The following is a 19,264-nucleotide window of genomic DNA, read 5'->3' on the forward strand; positions in this document are numbered from 1 at the left end:
CTCCTGCAGGGCTGTTAGCTGGATCTAAAGGGATAGCAAACCTGAGGAATATCAGTCCCACCACCCACACCTGCAGCAACTTACACACAGTTAAAAGGATGGGGGGCCAGGGGTTCACCAAGAAATTCCTGGGCTTAGAGAGCAAGTAATGCCAGACTCAAAGGGTGAACAAAGGTTTCACTGGAAAGAAGAGCCAAGGCAAATCCAGAGCAAGCAGAGGAACAAAGCCAAGCTAGAACAAGATGAGGAAGACCTGACTGTAGCAAAAAAACAAGAAACTCTGAAAAGTTATTCTGCTCTAACCAGAATCAGCTGAAGCCCTCTAAAGGCAGCCTTACTCCTGGCAGAGCAGCATTTGTATCTCCCCTCTTATCTACTTGCAGTAAAGTCCCACCAGTTTAGTTAGAGAGGTAAGGCCATAGGCAGGAGGGTAAGAAATTAAGATCTTTAATTAAAGACAATGACACTCTTACACAGGATGTCAGAAATTCAGCACTAACATATAAGCTGTTCTGCTCTAAGCACAGCACAAATATACCTCCTTATAATGCATGCCTCTTTACAGCCAACAGGATGTCTGTACACGGTCACAGTGTAAACAACAAACAGAAAGGACTTCCATCGCCGTTAATATACTGGCAAAGCCCACAGAGACCACAACTAGTTGTCTCAATATAACTGGGTAAGCTGTCACAGAGATATGCTCTAACATGTTAGAGACCAAAACCAGCTGCAAGCGTCTCTAGAGCGTTGCTGGCTCTATTTACGTTGTGGTTACACTTGGCCAACTCTGATTTAAAAATCAAAGCAAGCAAAATTTTTCCCCACTCTAACACCAAGTAGCAGATTTACTGAACTGAGCCCTTACTGGCAGTGCAGTGATGTGAAAAGAGAGGACTATTTAAAAACCATCAAACAGAACAGACACATATGACACAGACCCCTCCCCCCAGTTTCCTCAGTACAGTGGGATGTACGTGCTTGCAACATGAACTCCAAAAGGCTGTTTCATACAGCTGCATTTTAAAAACCACTGAACAGGTGATACAGCTGGCCTCCTGGATTCAGTTCAGCAGATTTGCAGTTACACAGTCACACAGATTTCTCTTTTCCACCTGAAGAAGCAGTGTTTCTGTCTGTAAGAGGAAGGGACAAAAGCAACACCGAAAATGAAATGTCAGCTCTATAAAACCAATTAGCTCCCAAAGAAAAATCAATGTTACTTCTGTTCTGAAATTTGGAATTAGTTGTATCAGATGAGTCTCAGCATAACAGAGATACTGCTTTCTGGCTGCAAAGTAATTTAACTTCTGCATGGTTAACTGGCATACAAACATGGCAGCATTTCACATGATAGGAAGAAATTCAGCCTGGTACCCATTCTTTTTTTTTCACATTAGCACAGTCAATACGTGTATGGGTGCTGCTACTTTGTTTTTAATTTGTCTTCCTTACAGTCTTACTTCAATTGTGCACACTGGAGCATCAGCTATGAAGTTAATGAGAGGCTTAAGAAAAACACAAAAACCTACCAGGAATTCTCTTTCATTTAAAAACAGGCTCAAAAAAAATAAATTCAGTGTATTGCAGTCTGGTCTAACTACTGAAAGTTATGCAGAGAAAGCAAGATATAATTTACCCATTTAACTTTTGTTTCACTACTGTCACAGTTAACATGCTGTTAGCCTAAAAAAGGCAACAGGTGCTGAGTTGGCATATGGAAATAGAGTTAAAACACGCAGTGGGATTGCAGGCTTCTTTGAAAATGGGAGTCCCAAGCTTGAAAGAACAAAAGTCCCTCCACCTGAATCAGGATTGCTGCCTGCAGGGTTTTCTGGAGCAATGAGTGTGGACTGAGAACTTCCCTGAGAAGGATACGCTCTGCAGTGCCTGCACCTGTGCAAGAAGGAGCTGAGAACCAGGGAAGGGACAGCACAGCTGCATAGAGGAGATTTGTGAATCCTTCCTCTCTAGCACACACACGTTTTGCTTTTCCAGCCTGCACTGAGGAATCTGTGGCGTTAGTGGATGCATGATGGAGCACAGTGCTGCCAGACAGCAAGATCATATCCTTATCCATTATATGCAGTCATCTCTGCCTATCACGATCTGAAGCTGTATTTGGGAATCAGTGTGATCCGAGATAGAACTTCCTCCTTACTGCTATGGGACAAACTAGCTGTGCAAAGTCCACTTACCAAATCACTGGTTACTGTCTTAAGCAGTTACACAAAAAGGGGCACTATAAAGACTATCAGATCTACATGCCAATGAAATCCAGCCTTCACCTGCCTTTCTTGTGATTTTGGTATCAGAAGGGATGGCCACATGATTAAAGGCTATTATTTTTCTTAAGTTATGACATCTGTTGAACTACAGCAGCTAAAGGCACTCAGAAGAGCTGGGCTGAAACATCCTGCTTAAGGCCTGCCTTCTCAGTACAGGATGAGGCATCTATTGGGCAGGTCTTTTTCTCAGCTGACAAACCACTCAACACAGCCCCGTGGTGTTATCTTAAATCAGGTATCATTTTTGATCATTTCAGCTACCCTTCAAGACTGAAAAGATCTGATTAGGCTTTGCTAATTACCTGAAAGATACTCAGTCACCACCCCCTAACCATCTCCTCGACACCCTTTGCAATGGTTTGAATACGGGAAGCTGACAGCTTTGGAGTTAAGCCCCAAGGCTGCTTACCATCTTATATATCTTTAATAACATTTCCAAGCTTTGTTTTTACTTTCATGGCTGCATCTTACTTAATGGGCTTTGAATGTTCCAAATAACCACTGACAGCTCAGAAAGAAATAAAGAACAGAATGAATGGCACTAAGTACATCTCAACTGACTATTTTGTGAGCATGATTATAAAGTCATTTGCACAGAGATTTGTTATTATCCCCTTGGTGGGTCAAAGCACACCAAAGGAATACAAAAAAAAAACAACAGGGCAGGGCTCAGATTCTCAGCCTACGAAAAAAAGCTGCCATAATTCAGCTAAAAAGAAAAAAAAAATAAAAAGGAAAAGAAAAGCAGATGCAGAGCTTTTTAAAGTCGTAATGCAACAGCCACTGGTCAGCTCTGAAGAACTGACTGGAATTTTTCAAGTGTTCATAGTGCAGATGCACAGTGGATTGTGTAGCCCGTGGACTGGATTTGTTTTATGGGAGCTGTTTTGTTGCCTGTTCCCTGCTGGTCTCTGTCTTGAGCAACTTGCAGATGGAGTAGGGGGCTGTCTGTATGCTGGTGGAATCGTTCTGATGGGAGCAGCAGTACAAGAGCCCTCTCCTAGTTCGTGATCAGAGCTGCCCCTGCCAGATTTGGTTATTAAGTGGAAAATCATGGGTATTCCCAGAGAAGATTCCTCGGAGTTGTTCATTGCAGTTAAAACAATTAAGCCAGCTTGCAGTCTGCTCCAAGGGGCCAGCAGCAACAAATGGGTGGAAAGCAGTATGTGGAAGGGGACAAACAAATGCGGTACCTGCACAGGTAGCTGCCAGGCCTTCAGAGGTGGTCTGTGACCCTTCTCTCACTGCATGAGGAAAATGAGTCCAGTCCATCAATCACTAAGTGATCATCACTTCAGTGTAGGTTACAAGCATTGCTTGTCTCGTAAAAAGAACAGGATATAGCTTATGACCTCCATAAAAAGTTATGTGACCTATGCTGGAGTCATTCTGCTTTGTTAGACACCATGCAGATCAACACGGGGCCAAATTAAGTGTGAAAACTCTGAGCTGTGCAATAAAACTACAGAGTTTCCACTGTGCAGAACTGCCGAGTGAGATTTGCAGGCGGAAATTAATGGGAATTTCCTCTCTAAGCTTTTGGGAATCCATCCCCCTCCAACACAGTTAAAAGCTGTTTAGTCATCAACTAAAATTCCTGCCTGCAAAGAAAAAAGAATTTTTCAAGGAAATGAGTGTCTCCAGTGGGAATATTAACAAAGGGCATTGTATTTGTGGGACAGAAAAATCTGCCCCACTCAGCAGCAAAACAGATCAAAACAGTCAAACGTAAAATATGTATGTGACTGAAAGTAATTGTCTTAAAATACTCAATTTGCATCAAATTGGGCTACAGCAGAATAAACATAAGAATTGAAACACTGTAGGCAGCATTTCTACAGTCCAAGTAGTCCTCAAATAGTAAATATTTCCATGTCTTTTGAAGATGTAGGCAGAATTTCTTAGTAACTGGAATAGGCCTGTTCTATCCAGAGACAGTGAAGGATTTCAATATGGATTCAATTGTTCGGATTTGAAAGTGGTAAGAAAGTGATAGATTCGTGGCAAGAATGTATCATGGAGCCACTTTTTCAGGCTTGCTGTCAAATCTACAACTGTGGAACTCAACTATAGGATATTCCCTTCCAATGGAACCTTTCTTTATAACCTGGTTTCCTTTCCTTGGCTGTCTTTTATTTTGATTTTGAAACAGTAAAATACAGTTGCTGTTTTGGGGCTCAGCTGCTCAGTCCTCATTATTAGCTTTTAGCTTTGGATATCTATATTTTACAAAGCTTCACCCTACATATAATCTGTAAGAATCATAGAGGTTACTTCCATAGGCAGACAATCAGAGAAGATTTTTGTACTTGAGATATTTTTGAAGCAAGATTTAGAAATTCTAGCAAAAAAAGTTCAAAAGTTTCTAACAGATGGAGAAGTTGTGATAGAACCACTTTTCAGCACAGTCTGAACCTCTTGTTTTGGTTGCATACAGTACTCAGCAGATGTATTCATTAACAAGATTTCTTCATGAAAGAGCCCAAATTATATTTGACCTGCAACTATTGAGCAGATTTTGTTTAACTGCAAGTCATAGAATGGCCTGGGTTGAAAAGGAACACAATGATCATCGAGTTCCAACCCCCCTGCTATGTGCAGGGTCGCCAACCACCAGACCAGGCTGCCCAGAGCCACATCCAGCCTGGCCTTGAATGCCTCCAGGGATGGGGCATCCACAACCTCCTTGGGCAACCTGTTCCAGTGCATCACCACCCTCTGTGTGAAAAACTTCTTCCTAATATCCAACCTAAACCTCCCCTGTCTCAGTTTAAGACCATTCCCCCTTGTCCACTGCATACTAATTTGGTTTTGCTTGAATGTTTGTTTCTTGTAGTATGTCACAATTCAAACCATATTTATTCCTTCAGCAGCATTTTCATTATGCACTCTGCTTGGAGTTACTTCAAAGTATTCTTCAGAAATGTGAGTTTGCAGGCTTTGAACTGTGAATGACCTTGACTGTAGATTAGAATCACAAAGAATTTTAAACGCCTTCTGCTGAAAAATCTGTGCAAGATGCAGATACAGCATTTCACCTAAAGAGTACATGGGAGGTAGGGGAAAAGATACCCTACCAAGACACTGCTATCTGACAGCAGCTGGGATGCAGCTAGTCACTACAGGCTGCAGTAGCAAGACAACTTCTCCCATAGAAGGGGGATACTTGGTAAATTTTCCACCCTGACTACAATCCAAACAAGTTCTGGTTTTGATGCTGTTCTAATTTGTGGCATGCTTCATCTTTATAGAGCCAGAGTGATGTAAAAAAATAAATATCTATGAGATGATGTTTCCTCCCTTAGCCTCTCTCCAAGGACAGAAACATGTGCAATAGCATATTTTATTTTAATGTGCTTATTTTGTTTGAGCTGACTCTTTCCTTTTGAGCAATAAGTATGATGTTCTGACCTTACTCCCCCTAACACAAAAATTCATGTGTGCACTCAGCATTTGGAATGAGAATTGCAGTGCTAATGGCTCTAACTTGTCTAAGAGAAGGATAGAGAGCTTAGGTCTGCCTGTTTACTAAGCTTCCTAGTTTCTCTGATGATCCAACTGAGAATTCCACAGGTTACTGCCTCGAGGAATGAAATCTAATTATCCAGCATCACCTTAGAAGACAAGACATTACAGTCAACTGACAATGTCCCGTGCAAAATGCACCCACTTTATCTACTTCTATCCACAACATTTTCTTCCATAATAAAATATAAAATCAAAAAAAGAAGGAAAAAAAAAAAAAAGAAACAAAGAAGAAGTTGAATGTTTCCTTACCCGTGTGTCTAGATTATATGCTGTTTTCTTTAAATCCTGCAGAGCCCTCTGCATGAACTCGAATGCGTGGCAATCAACACAGGGACGGCCTAAGAGAGCATTTAGGAGAGAGCATGAAGTACTAAGTAGAAGGAATAAGCTGTGATTATGAGCATGATGTATTACAGAAGAAGGTCCACACTGAATATTGACATATGTACTCTTATATACTCCAGGTTTTTCTAAGAGGCCCATCATGATGGTCCTCCCAATGTCTCAATGGCAAAAGAATTACTTCGACAAATTTGCATTTTAAAAAAAAAAGTCTTATTTCTTTCTATACTGCCTCCTTCGTCATTGTTCTCTACATATATCTTTTCCCTTTCTCACTATCTCTCTTCTTTCGTCACAGTTTGTAGAAGTGCGGAAATACTAAACCTATAACGTGAGTCTCCAAGTTCCACAGTCCCTGACCACATGTTCAACCTCATCTTATCCAGAAATTCTCTCTAAAACCATGACCCTGCTCCCCAGGAAAACACTGTCTCCTATTCTCACAAACTTGAACTTAAAACACAGAGCTAATGGAATACAATTGAGATCATTATCGCTAAGATCACTTCGACCCCAACTTTGAATACAATACAGCTTTGTAGAAAGCTAATGGAGCAAGCAGCAGATAAACACAATGCCCTATCATTAGAGGGTATTGCTGATAAGCAGAACAGATGCATTCTGGAATAATTGCAGTGTTTAAGATATCTAGATAATCCACGCTTAAGGTCACAAGGCTTGCTTTGCCTTGATCATCATAACACAAAGCTGCTCTATAACAAACAGCAGCACAGAACCTGAACAAATAGAGACATGATAAGATGTCTTAGAATTGTGAGGCTCTACGTACACTCTTATTTGATTCTCAGTGCTGTGCTTCTCTGACAACTTTACAGGGAATATTGGGCAAGTGAGGAACTCTGAGCACAGGCATAGTTTCTCTTTGAAGTCTGGTAAAGAAGAAAGAATAAAACCTATAAAACCTAGCCTGAGGTTGGAATACCCTGCAGTGTCTGTCAGCCTATTTTGCAAATGCACAATATTTGATTACAACACGCCTGTGATAAATTGCAGTATGAGCCTCCAGCTCATGACCTGTGTGCTAACCAGCAGAGGGGGATCCTTCCTGCATGGAGAAAAGGAGTCTGCCAAATTCTTTAACTGGCTAGATAAAAAAAAAAAAAAAAAAAGGAGAGAGAGATAAAATAAACATCATGGATTAAAGACTCCTCTCTCACTGTTGAATCATGACCCAACCTTTGTGTTATACACTAAATGAAAAGGGACAACAGCACCTTCCACTTAAACAACTTGATGCATGGACCTGCCATTATGTTTATGACATAAATTAAACTCAATACAGGTTAGCAAAGGAGGTTTAGGTGGTTGAAGGTTGCAAGGCTAACAGTTGACAAGTTGTGCTTTCGTGACATCTTCACTGTGAAATTTTAAAATCAGAACTTCTAACTTTACCAGGAATGAAACAAAAGATGAAAGTCGATGCCAGATGAAATAAATAAGTCTCAAGAATGTCTCTGGAAAGTAAAGATAGTGATTCATGGCATAGAAAAGTCTAACACAATGAAAGAGTTGCACAAAATAAGAAGTGCAGAACATTGCTGGATTTCAGTTGCAAGCAAGACAGCAATAGGCAGCAATAAGAGACTAGAGAGCCCTGGATGAAAATGGGAAACAGCACATACTTTCAGATCGCAGTTTTAAGACAATACAAACAAGACACTTCCAAAATAGTCAATAATGTGGTGCCTTGCAACATTAAAACTGCAGTACAAGTTGTATGGTACATACTTTCAGCTGGTATGGCTGTTCCTGCTTCTTGATCAGATCTAGCAGGCTCCATGAGAAGTAGTGCAGCCACAAAAACTAAAGGAACTGTAAGGACCAGTCTTCTCCGAAGGCAGGGTACCAGCATTGTGGGAACGGGTGCTTCTCTCTTTATCAGGAGACAGAAACAAGTCAGGGGGGAACATTACAAATACAAGGCTCTTGTTACGAAGAACTTTATGTTCCTGATGGCTAAAGCACTGGCAGTTCTCCTTTGAAAGAAAACAAACAAACAAAACGATAAAAGAAGTAATCAGAAGATCTATAGCACAAACAGTTCTCTGTACTTTTCCAGAACAGCATATAAAACCCAATTGGGAATGTCCCTAGTTGTGAAGAAGACCAGAAGTCCCTGGCTTTGGTTTCATGTGAAGGCCAGGATGCCAGCAACTTCACCCACACTGTGACTTCAGCCTTTTTCCTAACTAAACAGTCAGAGACCAGAGCATGAATCTGGACTGCTGGCTTGCTGTTAGACATGGAGATCAGGCTCATAAGGATTTTTTTTGGAGCTGTCTGAAATTGACCTGAACCTCAAAATGAGTTTTTTGCCCACTGGTTTGCTTTACTGGTATACCATCTTTTTACAAGTACAATAACTACAGTTAATCACTATCATTAATTACCCACCACATTGATTGTAAAACCTTACTCCAGTACAAAAGCAACCGAAGGAAAAGATTTCTGTTAAACCTCTGCAAATTCATAGGTAGAGTGGTAAATACATCAAAACTCAGATAATTTGCAGCCATCTATTTGTTCCCAAACGTCACAGCCAGGCCACGCCATGTCCTGAAGACAGGCATAATCTGGTCCTGCAACACCCACCCTTAAATACAAGTGTTAAATGTTTGATAAGTACAAAGGCATCAAACAAAGTATTTTCTTGATCCAGCGAGTAGACTGTTCAGATAAGAGGAAACACAGGAACCTCAGACTGGCTCAAGCTGCCACTGCCTGTTAGGGATTTCAATCACAAGCCTCAAGCACCCAAACTAATAAAGTGATCCTTAGTTCAGCCAAGTTTACCTTCTGGTCCTGCATGTTCAAGGAAAAGAAAGAAAGAATCAAATCAGATTGTAACAACACAATAAAATCCACATGAAGAATTTCTTTAGCTAAGTCCAGGAAAGCAGGACAACAGACCATTTCTTCCTGATTTTTAAGTAGGTACCTACTAAACAACGGATGCTGCATATGAACATCAAGTGCATGTGTGCTGAATGCAAGAGAACAGAATTCCCCTGAATAGCCTATATTTCACATTTGGAAGTGCAATAGAGGGAGACAGAAAAGGAAAGGTTTTCCCCCGATCTTGCCAGAAATATAGAATTGAACAAGTCTACTCTTTGATACCTGCCATGTCACTGTTTCAGACACAGCTAACCCAAAGCTGCAAATTCTGTACGAACACTTTGCAGCCTGTGCAAACCAGTAATTTATTCAGGAAAGGTGCAGCATTACACACATCCCCTTCTTGTGCACCCCAATCTAAACATAGGATCAGAGGATGGCTCAGAGAAAGATGCATGCAAGCACAGACAGAGTAATAAATGTATTTGTGCTCATATCGAGCAATACGTCTGATAGTTTCTGTAACCACAGAACAGGGTTTCCTATTACTCCCACTATTTAGAAGCGATCAGATGTGATCCTTTTCCTTATTTCTACATTCCTTAAAATAAAGGGATTAAAATCCTAACAAGTGGCTTGGCTACTCTGTTTTAATTAATGATGACCTGAGATCAAAGCAAGTATAATCAAAGACACCAGGCTTTGCAACAGGACACAGCAGTGTTTCCAAGTATCAGTACATTAAGACAGTTTCAATCTCCTTCAAAGGCACCTAATGCAGAAGCCTGCTGGTCAGTGAAGGCTGTTCTCATTGTCAACTGTCAGCACTACAGAGGTTCAAAAAAAAACAAGGCAGACAGACAGCTCAGCTGTTTTCAGGGTAACTCACACACTGCCCACCCCAGCTTCACCTCAGCTTCCCGTGTGAGCCACGTTGCCAAATAATTGCTCCCTGGGTGCAGCAGTTACCTCAGGCCACATCTAACAACTGCCTCTCAGTAATCCTGTGGGAATTGCTGTCTGTGAGGAATAATCGTGACAGGCTTCCAGGGTGGTCTCTCTCTGCAGCGTAACCAGGAACAGAGACATGTGCACAGTCCTCTTTGCAAGAGAAAAGTCACCCCCTCCAACAAAGGAAAGAAATATCAGTACCTGATCTCTCTCTCTTGTCTTTGTGGTGGTCTCTTTGAAATGGCCGCTGCAAACTGCTAACAGAACAAGTGCAGCTTTCTGAGCATGTGCACTGTCTCTTTTTAACCTTCCCTGAAAGAGGTTATTACTATGGGGAGATTTCTGCCATGGCAACAATGCAGAGCACTGCAGCACAGAGCATAGATTTAAAGAGGAACAGGCTGTGTCTCCCAGGTCTGGGGAAGAATCGTTTCTGCTTTGACATGGGAGTCCCAGCAGTGACTTCCCTGCTGTGGGTATGGTTTTAAAGCCGGGCCATTTGAATCAGCTTACTTCAGTCCACTGAATGGTCTTCCCCCAGTCTGCTCTGCTCAGCTGGATGCAGTGCCTCATTCAAGCAACATGCTCCCTTGTGCTTGAAAATAATCATGACATATTACACCTGCTTTATGGGAAACTAGGAATAGCTATTTGGTTGTACGCAAGAACTGCAGTGCGTGTCACAACTGAGATGCTGGGGAAGGCCAGGAACTGTTCAGTCCACAGTATGCCATGTAAAGTGCTCTGAGTTACAGCATTGTAAGCACTCATGCATGTCTTCCTGGGTGTTTCTGCAATCCCAGCCTCAGAGCCATCAGAAACAGCTGCAAGTCAGAAGGCATTAAACTCTGAAAGGGAACCAGAGTCCAAATTCAGAGTAAACTTCACCTCCCTTTTCCAGCTTGCATCTCCATTCCTCTCTCAATATCTCATGGGCTACATTCCACAACAGCACACCGACGGTGCTCTTGCTGAATGCAGTGAAGGCATGGAACATAGATGATCAAGTACTTTCATTAAAGCAAAGCTAATTTCAGGGGTTCCCCCATCAGAAATTAGACACTGCCAGTTGTTGTTCAAGTGAATGAGCACAGCTGAGGGCAGCTGCAGAGCTGGGAAGCACGTACAGATCTTCTAAGGGATCATGCTCTGTGTCTTATAGGCTCTTATGGCAAAATCTGGGGGGCACGCTGTGCTCAGGAAGGTTGGGAACAATCTATTGTTTCCCATGAGCAGAAAGTCCTTTTTCAGAATTACGAATAAATTGCTGGCTAACATTTTTCTTTCCAACATGCTCTAAATCCTGTCTCTCTTGTATAGCCCTAGGGGAATGCTTTTGCTCCCATTAATTCAACTTTTCAAGTCAGATGCTGAGATTTCTGGTTGTTCAGTGTGCAGCTACGATGTGATATGAAGATCCTGCATCCATGCATAGTGTCAAGGGAGGATTAATTTCAGCACTTCCATTCTTATACATCAAAAATCCAGAAAGAAGGGGAATATAATTTTTAGAGACTGTTCTTTTGGGCAAACAAGATTTAGCACTGCTCTGGCAGAGATAACCATATAGGATTTGGTCTGATTAAGGATCTGTTATACACAAATCACAAATGCCAAACTTTATTCATGGTCATTGTCAGCCATCTAATCTCACTTCCTGTCTTCTTGATAAATAACATACATATACGCATATATACATATAAATATGCCTTTTCTTAACCTGTGCTCTTGATCATTCCCAATAAATCTTACCTTGTTCTCCCAGCTCCTGTCCCATCTCTATCACAATGGTATCAACAAACAGGCAGCCTCTGGCAGTCTGGGTGTTACCCCTGATTCATTTCCCCAGGCAATGGGCTTCTGACTCCTCACTAAATGTAAAAAATCTGCATCTGTCATCCCTAGCTGCCAAGTTCCTTGCTCTAATCATCTCAGACCAGCTGCTGAGACTCGCTTCTTTAGCCATCCTGAGCCACAAGGACTGACCTCCTTTTTGGAGTTTTCATCACGTTTCCCTTTCGCTCACCTCTCCCAGTACCATGCTGAGCACCAGCTTTTCTCTCCACTGAAGCTCATTAGTTTCTCTAGTGAAAAATACCAGTTTACTGAAGTGAAAGTTTTCCACAGAGAAGAAAGAAACCCCATTTTCGGATACTTCTACTTGAAAAAAATTGTTTTTGGGGAAAAAAAAAATCATTTTGACATTTCAAATTGATCATTTCTGGCTTTGTGCTTCAAAATTAATTCCTTCTCAAACCTACGCTAAATAGACTACAAATATATTTCATGCTCAGCTCATGAAATGGAAGAGTGGGAGCAGCTCTTGTCTTAAGGAGATTAGCGCCCATCCCCACCAAAACGGTACCACTGTGACAAAATCCCTCTGATTCGTTCTTCTCTCATGTAAGAAGTGTAGGTGGAGCAGATTCTAGCCCGAGGGCACCCAGATTTCATCCCCAAGGTCTGCAGCTGCTCAGCACTGCACAGCACACCCGGGCGGATTTTGCTGGCAGTGCCTGAAGCGGCAGTTTGGGCTGAGCACTGAAAGTGGTGCTGGGTGAAAACTGGAAGCTCCCGTCTGCCCCGCTGCCCTGTGGGATCGTTCACCAGGAGAGCAGTGAGAACGCACAGCTTCGTTTTGCGATGAAATCAAACAAAATGGATTTCTTCTTGTGAGCCCCAGCAGCTAAAAAACATCGAAGCACTGTTTCCGAGGTTTCCATTTTTCATCTTGATAGCGCATGTTTTGATACTATAAATATTTCTGTGGGATTGATAGAAAAGCTCAAGCCTTTCCTCTAAGCTACCGCTTGGTCTCTCCTTGGCTCTTAAATCTAGTTCTCTGTCACAGCAGAAAACTCTCTTCTCTCACTAAAGATAACACATTCTATCACTTCTTCTGCAGACACCTCTATGCTTTCTCACAGCCTGCCCTCTAAATCATGGTAAAAATCTCCCCACAGAGGTGCCATCTTCCACTTGCATCAAAGCCCCTTTAAAGCCTTCCCTTTGCAACAAATCCTACAAGGCCTGGCAGAGCCTGGGGAGAAAGCTGGCTGTGAGCGCTGCCGCTAGGCAAATGTGCTGCTTCTAGCAATTTCTGCCTCACACCTCCCCCCGGCTCCCCTCTTGTTATCCACCTCACAGAACTGCTGTGCTGAATGCCGCAGGGCAGGGCCTGGCCGTGTCAGCATGGCACCATGTGGCTGCAGCGCCGGCTGAGGCCTTCGGGCAGATGTGAGGAATAAGAATGCTGAACGCCCTGTGCTGACTGTGCCGTCCCACACGAACACCTGAGTTATTTGCAGAGCGAGGCTCTGCATGCTCTCCTTCCAATTTAAAGCTCTTGGGAGGTGTCAGGGTGAAGAAATGAAGCTTTCCCTCGTTCCCCTAACACGTCTCATATAACTTGGTTGTGGCAATGGTTCCTCCTCCCTATTCCCCACCAGTAATTTTAGGAATAATCTCCTTGTCAGTAACTCTGATTCGCGCAGGCCCTATCTGTTAGAGTATGGCTCACCTGAAATAATTCAAGGCCCCAAAAGTGTTGAGTTGCAGCACAACCCCAGGGCTGGGCTCATATCCAACTCTGACTTCTCTGCACAGCTCTCGGGGAGACCTGCCCTGTCAGAACAACTTACAGCTTTTTGGATCAGACTCCAGAATAAGGTCAAATCTTTCAGCCTCTCCCTAGGATTTGGGAAGCATTTAAAGATCCCCAGGCAATTTGCAGGAAAGGTTACCATTAGCTGAGCTATCCTTGGCTTGTGTTGTTCCTATCCACCATCCTGCAAACACCTTTCAGGAAATAAACTGTGTTCCAAGTTGTACTTGAACTGTTTCTAGGTCCATAATTGTTGCAGCTTTAACTATCTGTCAAAGCCCACAGAGATGCCTTGACTATTTTGCAGCAGCTACACAAATAAGCACACATACAAATATACGACTTCTTGAACTGGAGGGGAATAAACTGCCATTTTTCCAAGACTTCCACTCTAGAACCAGAGCTAAGGAGCTTTCTCTTAGCTAAGAAGCCATGCAGCAATACCAGTTTCCTTGCAAACGCTGCCTTGAAAAATAGAAACTGATGAAACCAAAGAAAATTAGATTGAAAAAGCTGTAAGATAACCAACAACCCTTTTTTTGCTGCAAAATATATATAGTCATCCCCAAAATGTATAGTCTGTGCAAGGACTCTCAGGCTTCAGAACCCAGAATACTCATATTCAGGGGACTCTAAATCTATTCCCTCCTCTGGGAACCAACTCCTTTGCAGCCAGCCATCTGAGATTAATCCAGGATAACTTGTGACAGCAATACCTGGATATCATTGGTAATAATTCTAACATTAAGATCTCTCTGACTTAATGGCTTAAAGATGGATGTATATTTATGTTTGAAAACAGTATCTTCAGCCCGAGTTCATATTTACAAGATATTTCAAGCTGTTAGACATGGCTTCTCCTTTTTTCTTCTTTCTTCTACAACTTCAGTGCTACAAATTGCAAGCTGGTTAGTACAGCATTACCGTGATGTTGTACCACCAGCTGCTGTAGCTGCAGCTTCCAGCTAAAGGTTTACTCATGTATTCAATATGTCTTGTTAATGAATTCCTCATCTGTGATCTAGGGATGCTTTTAGACACTGGCCAGTGACAAATGAGCAATGAATATTCCTGAAGTGGGCATTATAGTGGTCACCATCTTGGCTGAGATGATGGAGAACAGCCAGAACTATCACTGCTAAAAGCATAACTAGTTTCACCTGAAGTCAACAATCATGGATCAGAGCTGGAACAGACTCCATTTGCAGGAGGTCTAGAACTGGCTCTGGCAGGGATCCCACACATTAACAGATTACACTCCTCAAGTCCTCATACTCACCTTATTATCTTTCTAGAAGTGGGAGACAGTGACCACAGGGGCAGAATGTATTTTATGTTCCTAGGAGACTTTTTCTGCTGTATTTTCTATATTCACTGCTGGGAAAATAAATAAATAAATAAACAAAATGTGTAGGCATATCACCCTCAGAACAACAGATCACATTCTTCTGAAGAAAAAGGTATTGGACATGAAAGACCTATATTACTCTTCCCATCAACTAACTTAGTAGTAGCAACAACTGTCAATCTGTGATAGCACCCCCAGTGCAAAATGTGCTGTCCATACATTATGTAGGGTTGTTCTCATACTGTAGGTGATGACCATCATGCACTCTGACATCCAGACAGTCTTGATTTCTAAACAATGCATCTTGGAAAATATTTTTGCCTACTTCCACACTTGTCCTCCTGGTTGGGTTATTGGCTTTCATTGAACAATGTGTAAACCACAAGGAGGTAAGCAGAATGACAGCATGTAGGCTCTAGTTAGTCTGAGATCTCCATCCAATTTTAGGCAGACAAATGTATTTCAGACTGTTTGATCACTGTCCGCTCCCAATACCTGTTAGAATACAGTAGTAGCTCATGTCCCAACAACATCAATCTCATCTTAAGAAATACCATAGCAGTTCCACAGCAGTGAGACTATGTAAAATATACCCTAAGAGAGCCGTGAACAAATCAATCTTGTTGAGGGAAGCTGCATGTATAAGTAGCTTCAGAAGTAAGAATCAGAATTTGATAATGCAGCAAAATCTTCCTCTTCATAAAAGCCTATCAGTAATCAGCAACCTCCTTAGAGGCTGAAGATGCTCAACTGTAATGCTCCTTTTTCTCCTGATCTCTCTCTTCATATCTGTCAATTTCAAAAGCAACAAAAATCCCAGCAATGTGCAAAAGCATGTATTCCAAGGGGATAAGGATGCTGAAGAGAAATGAAGATGCAGTGATGATAGGGGCATTAAAAAACTTTAAACCAGATGGCCATATTAACAGATAGCAGAAAATCTTAGAAAACTGAAAAGCCAGGAAAAGGAATAATTCCCTCTCATGAACAAAAAATAACAAGCTACCCATTCATACAAAGGAAAATCTTGTACTTCTCTCCTTCCCCATGGAAGGACAGAGATCTATCTATAACTCAGCCACTAACACAAGAAAAAGTTAATGATAAAGTGAATCTTGCCAAGAAGTTTGAAGGACATGTAGGAGCAGCCACACAGGTCACATTGGAGGGAGATTTTATTCTGTTAAGAAAAGAGTGAGTATGGTCATGCAAGATGCAAACAACAATAGGGAAGTGAAGTTAACATACATTAACTTCACCTCCAGTTAACAGATGCAGTGCAAAGGTGGGATAGGATGAGAAAGTAGGTTGGGTAAGTGAGAGAAGAAAAGGTCAATTTAGCTGTAAAAGAGGAGGAAAGATCCATTTTCTCAAACCTTCCAAGACCTCAGACAAGATAGCTATAATTGTGATAGAAAAGAGTGCTTTACATCTAGGGATGAACAACAAATATTTTGCTCTGTCCCTCATGAAAAATATCAGTAGTGATGTACAGCACTCTTGGGAAGAAATGGATATCCTGACTTTGAAGGTCTAGAACTGATCCATGAACCACAAAATGTTGCTGCTGTGGGTTAACACAGGCAGAGAGCTAAGCACCACTGAGCTGCTCTCTCACTTCACCACACACAACTAGTGGGACAAGGGAGGAGGAAAGCAAAAGGAAAAGCAAGAAAATCTGGTGGTTTGAGATTAAAATTATTTAATAAGTGAAGAAGAAGTAGAAGAAAGAGAGATAGAAAAGAACACAAGTGATGCAAAGGTAATTGCTCCCACCAGTTCAGCCAGTTCCTGTGTAAAAAGAGTGCTGATTCCTATACCCCACCTCCATCCCGCTCTCCTTTTTTATAGCTGAGAGTGGCACTATATGATACAGGATATCTCTGCTTAGTTCAGGCCATCTGCCTTGTTGTGTCCCCTCTCAACCTCTTGAGCACCCCCCATTCTACTTTCTGGGAGGGCAGAGTGAGAAACAGAAGTCCTATGCACTGTGCATACCGCACTCAGCCATAGCTCAAATAGTGAAATAGCATGTTACCAGTGCTCTCACTAATCTGAGACACAGCACCACAGGAGGTGCCATGAAGAAAATTAACTCCATCCCAGCAAAGCCCAGTATAGCTGCTTGAGGGATGTAGACATGAAGGCAACATATCATAAGGAATGGAATGCCATAATACAGCTCTATTGTATGGGGTGCTCTGCTGACATGACCCTTTGCTGAGACTTCTCCGGATTACTGTTTTTAGAAACTTAAATCTCAGTGAATCAGGAAAAACAGGATTTTCACTGTCACACTGGAACCCAGAACTGTCAGAAAGCTTTAAGCATTTCTGTCTGATAGGTGAATCTGCCTGCCAAAACAGCTGAACACCTCTTCCAGTGCTCAGCACTGTCTGTGTGGGAGTTGGACAGATGCTTATACAATTTTAATAGCCTGAAACAGTGCTTATATTTAAAAGTAGGAGCAAGTTATTTACAGTGCTACCAAATTATCAAGGTGAGGAAGAAGAGGAATCATTTTACTAGGTGCTTAGAGATGTACTCAGGACATCTATCACCTTACCCCTCTGCCAAAATATTACTGCTCTCTAGAAAGGTGGCTGCAACAAACACTGGCTTTTCATTCCCTTGTAGTTGACATCCTGGCATACTAAGCCAGAATGGATCACTGAGTGCTTTGTAAAGGGCAACATGCAGTGTCATTGGATGACTGCACGCTCATCCCATCTGCCAGAATTAGCATCAGCTTGGCTGCCCTTCTGCTCCAAACATGGCCAGCTCCAAGCAGTGCAGACTGCAGACAAGGATGTAAACGGATGTAAAAGACAGATACCTGCTTTATAATATCCTGTAACCACCCAGAGAACTTCAAACATGCACGGAAGTCACTCAGAATATTGCAGAGATAGTCAGTGGCGTGGGTTCCTTGAGATCAGTCAATAAACCCTGGGACTGTGCTGAATCAGTGCACATCAGATATGAGGGGACAGTAAGGCACAACATTACACTCTATGCAAAACAAATATATAGGAAGAGAAGGGCTGGGAGAAAGATCTGTCCAACTCATCTCCTCCCAAATAACAGCTGGCACTGAGCTGAACCTCCAGACATTAATAGGAGGCTCTAAGACTGCTGAAAATGCCTTAATTAGATTTTTTTCACTCTTTTCACATTGAGGGTCACCTTGTCTCTTCTAGGACTTTCTACCTGCTTTTAGGGAGATGGGAAAGACTGGGCAGTAAACACTCAGTTATTTCTGTTCATTGCATCTGGATGAGGAGCCTGCAAAGGGGAGGACCACCTTCTGCCCAGGAATGTGGGCATCCCACAGAACCATCTACATTATTTAAAATATTACATCTGGATCTGTGATAATGCACAAATTACTTCCCATTGCCACATCTCAAAAAGGGAAAGAAAAGAACGAGGAAGAGCTTTCAGTTGCATAAATAGTTTTCTCTTGCCAAGGAATCTTCTCTTCTCTTCTAAAAATGCATCCTGCATTTTTATCCTCAGAGAGCAGCATCTTTTCCTCAGACAGCAGGTATCTTTAACTCACTTCCTCACTGTGTTCTGGAAATGGCATCAGGAGGGAAAAAAAAAAAGGTTATGTCAGATCCTATTATTCAAAGTGCTTGTGATGTCTATGCTAGTGGTACACTTGTGATATGCTAATTTTGCTACTATCGGCAGACAACTCTCAAGAATTACAGACTAATCTAATATAACCCTGAATCACTATGGGGTAATGGGTTCACATATAGGGCATGTGTTTGCTACAGGGGGAGGTATTTCAGTAGGCAATTTGAAGCAAATATTTTTCAAGATTAAAAAAACCCAAACCTTTACTGAATTTATGTCTACTTTACAGTGCAGTTGAAGCAAAGAAAAGTTTTCCAGTAACACCCAATGAAGTATCCTTTTAAAAAAGCACTAGGGCTCCCTACAGTGTTTGGAAAAGCACACCCTATATATGGCAGACAAATGTGGCTACAGTGTTCTTGGTTATTACAGCTGTATTACAACTTTTATTGTGATCCTCACTTAACCTCTCCCATTGCTAATTTTTTCACAGACTGCCTTGGCACAGAAGTGAATTTAGGGAAAGCACTTGGAACAGAATTAATGCACTGGTTTGAGAACAAAACAAGCCTACCATTCCTCCTTGGTTCCAGTGGTATTTTCTTTATGAGCCTGAAACACTCACACTTGGCTCAGCTCTTACTGAGTTTAAACCCAAATGGTTTTTAACTTAAAAAAAAAAAAAAAAAAAATCTGTTCAGCTTTAAAGTTAGAAATATTTAACATTTTTTCCCTTGACACGCATGGTTTGATTCAGTG

General features: G+C 41.9%; 1 protein-coding gene across 1 annotated transcript; it reads right to left on the minus strand.

The window, feature by feature from the left end:
- Positions 1-431: 431 nt before the first annotated feature.
- Positions 432-10,241, minus strand: LOC422895 (neuropeptide-like protein C4orf48 homolog). Its single transcript, XM_420837.8, has 4 exons — positions 10,170-10,241; positions 7,908-8,052; positions 6,066-6,154; positions 432-1,136 (listed from the first exon to the last, which is right to left on the minus strand). The coding sequence occupies exons 2-4, from the start codon at positions 8,029-8,031 to the stop codon at positions 1,065-1,067; spliced, it is 285 nt and encodes a 94-aa protein (XP_420837.2). The 5' UTR covers positions 8,032-8,052; positions 10,170-10,241; the 3' UTR covers positions 432-1,064.
- Positions 10,242-19,264: the final 9,023 nt, after the last annotated feature.

Source organism: Gallus gallus, chromosome 4 (genome assembly GCF_016699485.2).
Source record: "Gallus gallus isolate bGalGal1 chromosome 4, bGalGal1.mat.broiler.GRCg7b, whole genome shotgun sequence".
Lineage (NCBI taxonomy): Eukaryota > Metazoa > Chordata > Aves > Galliformes > Phasianidae > Gallus > Gallus gallus.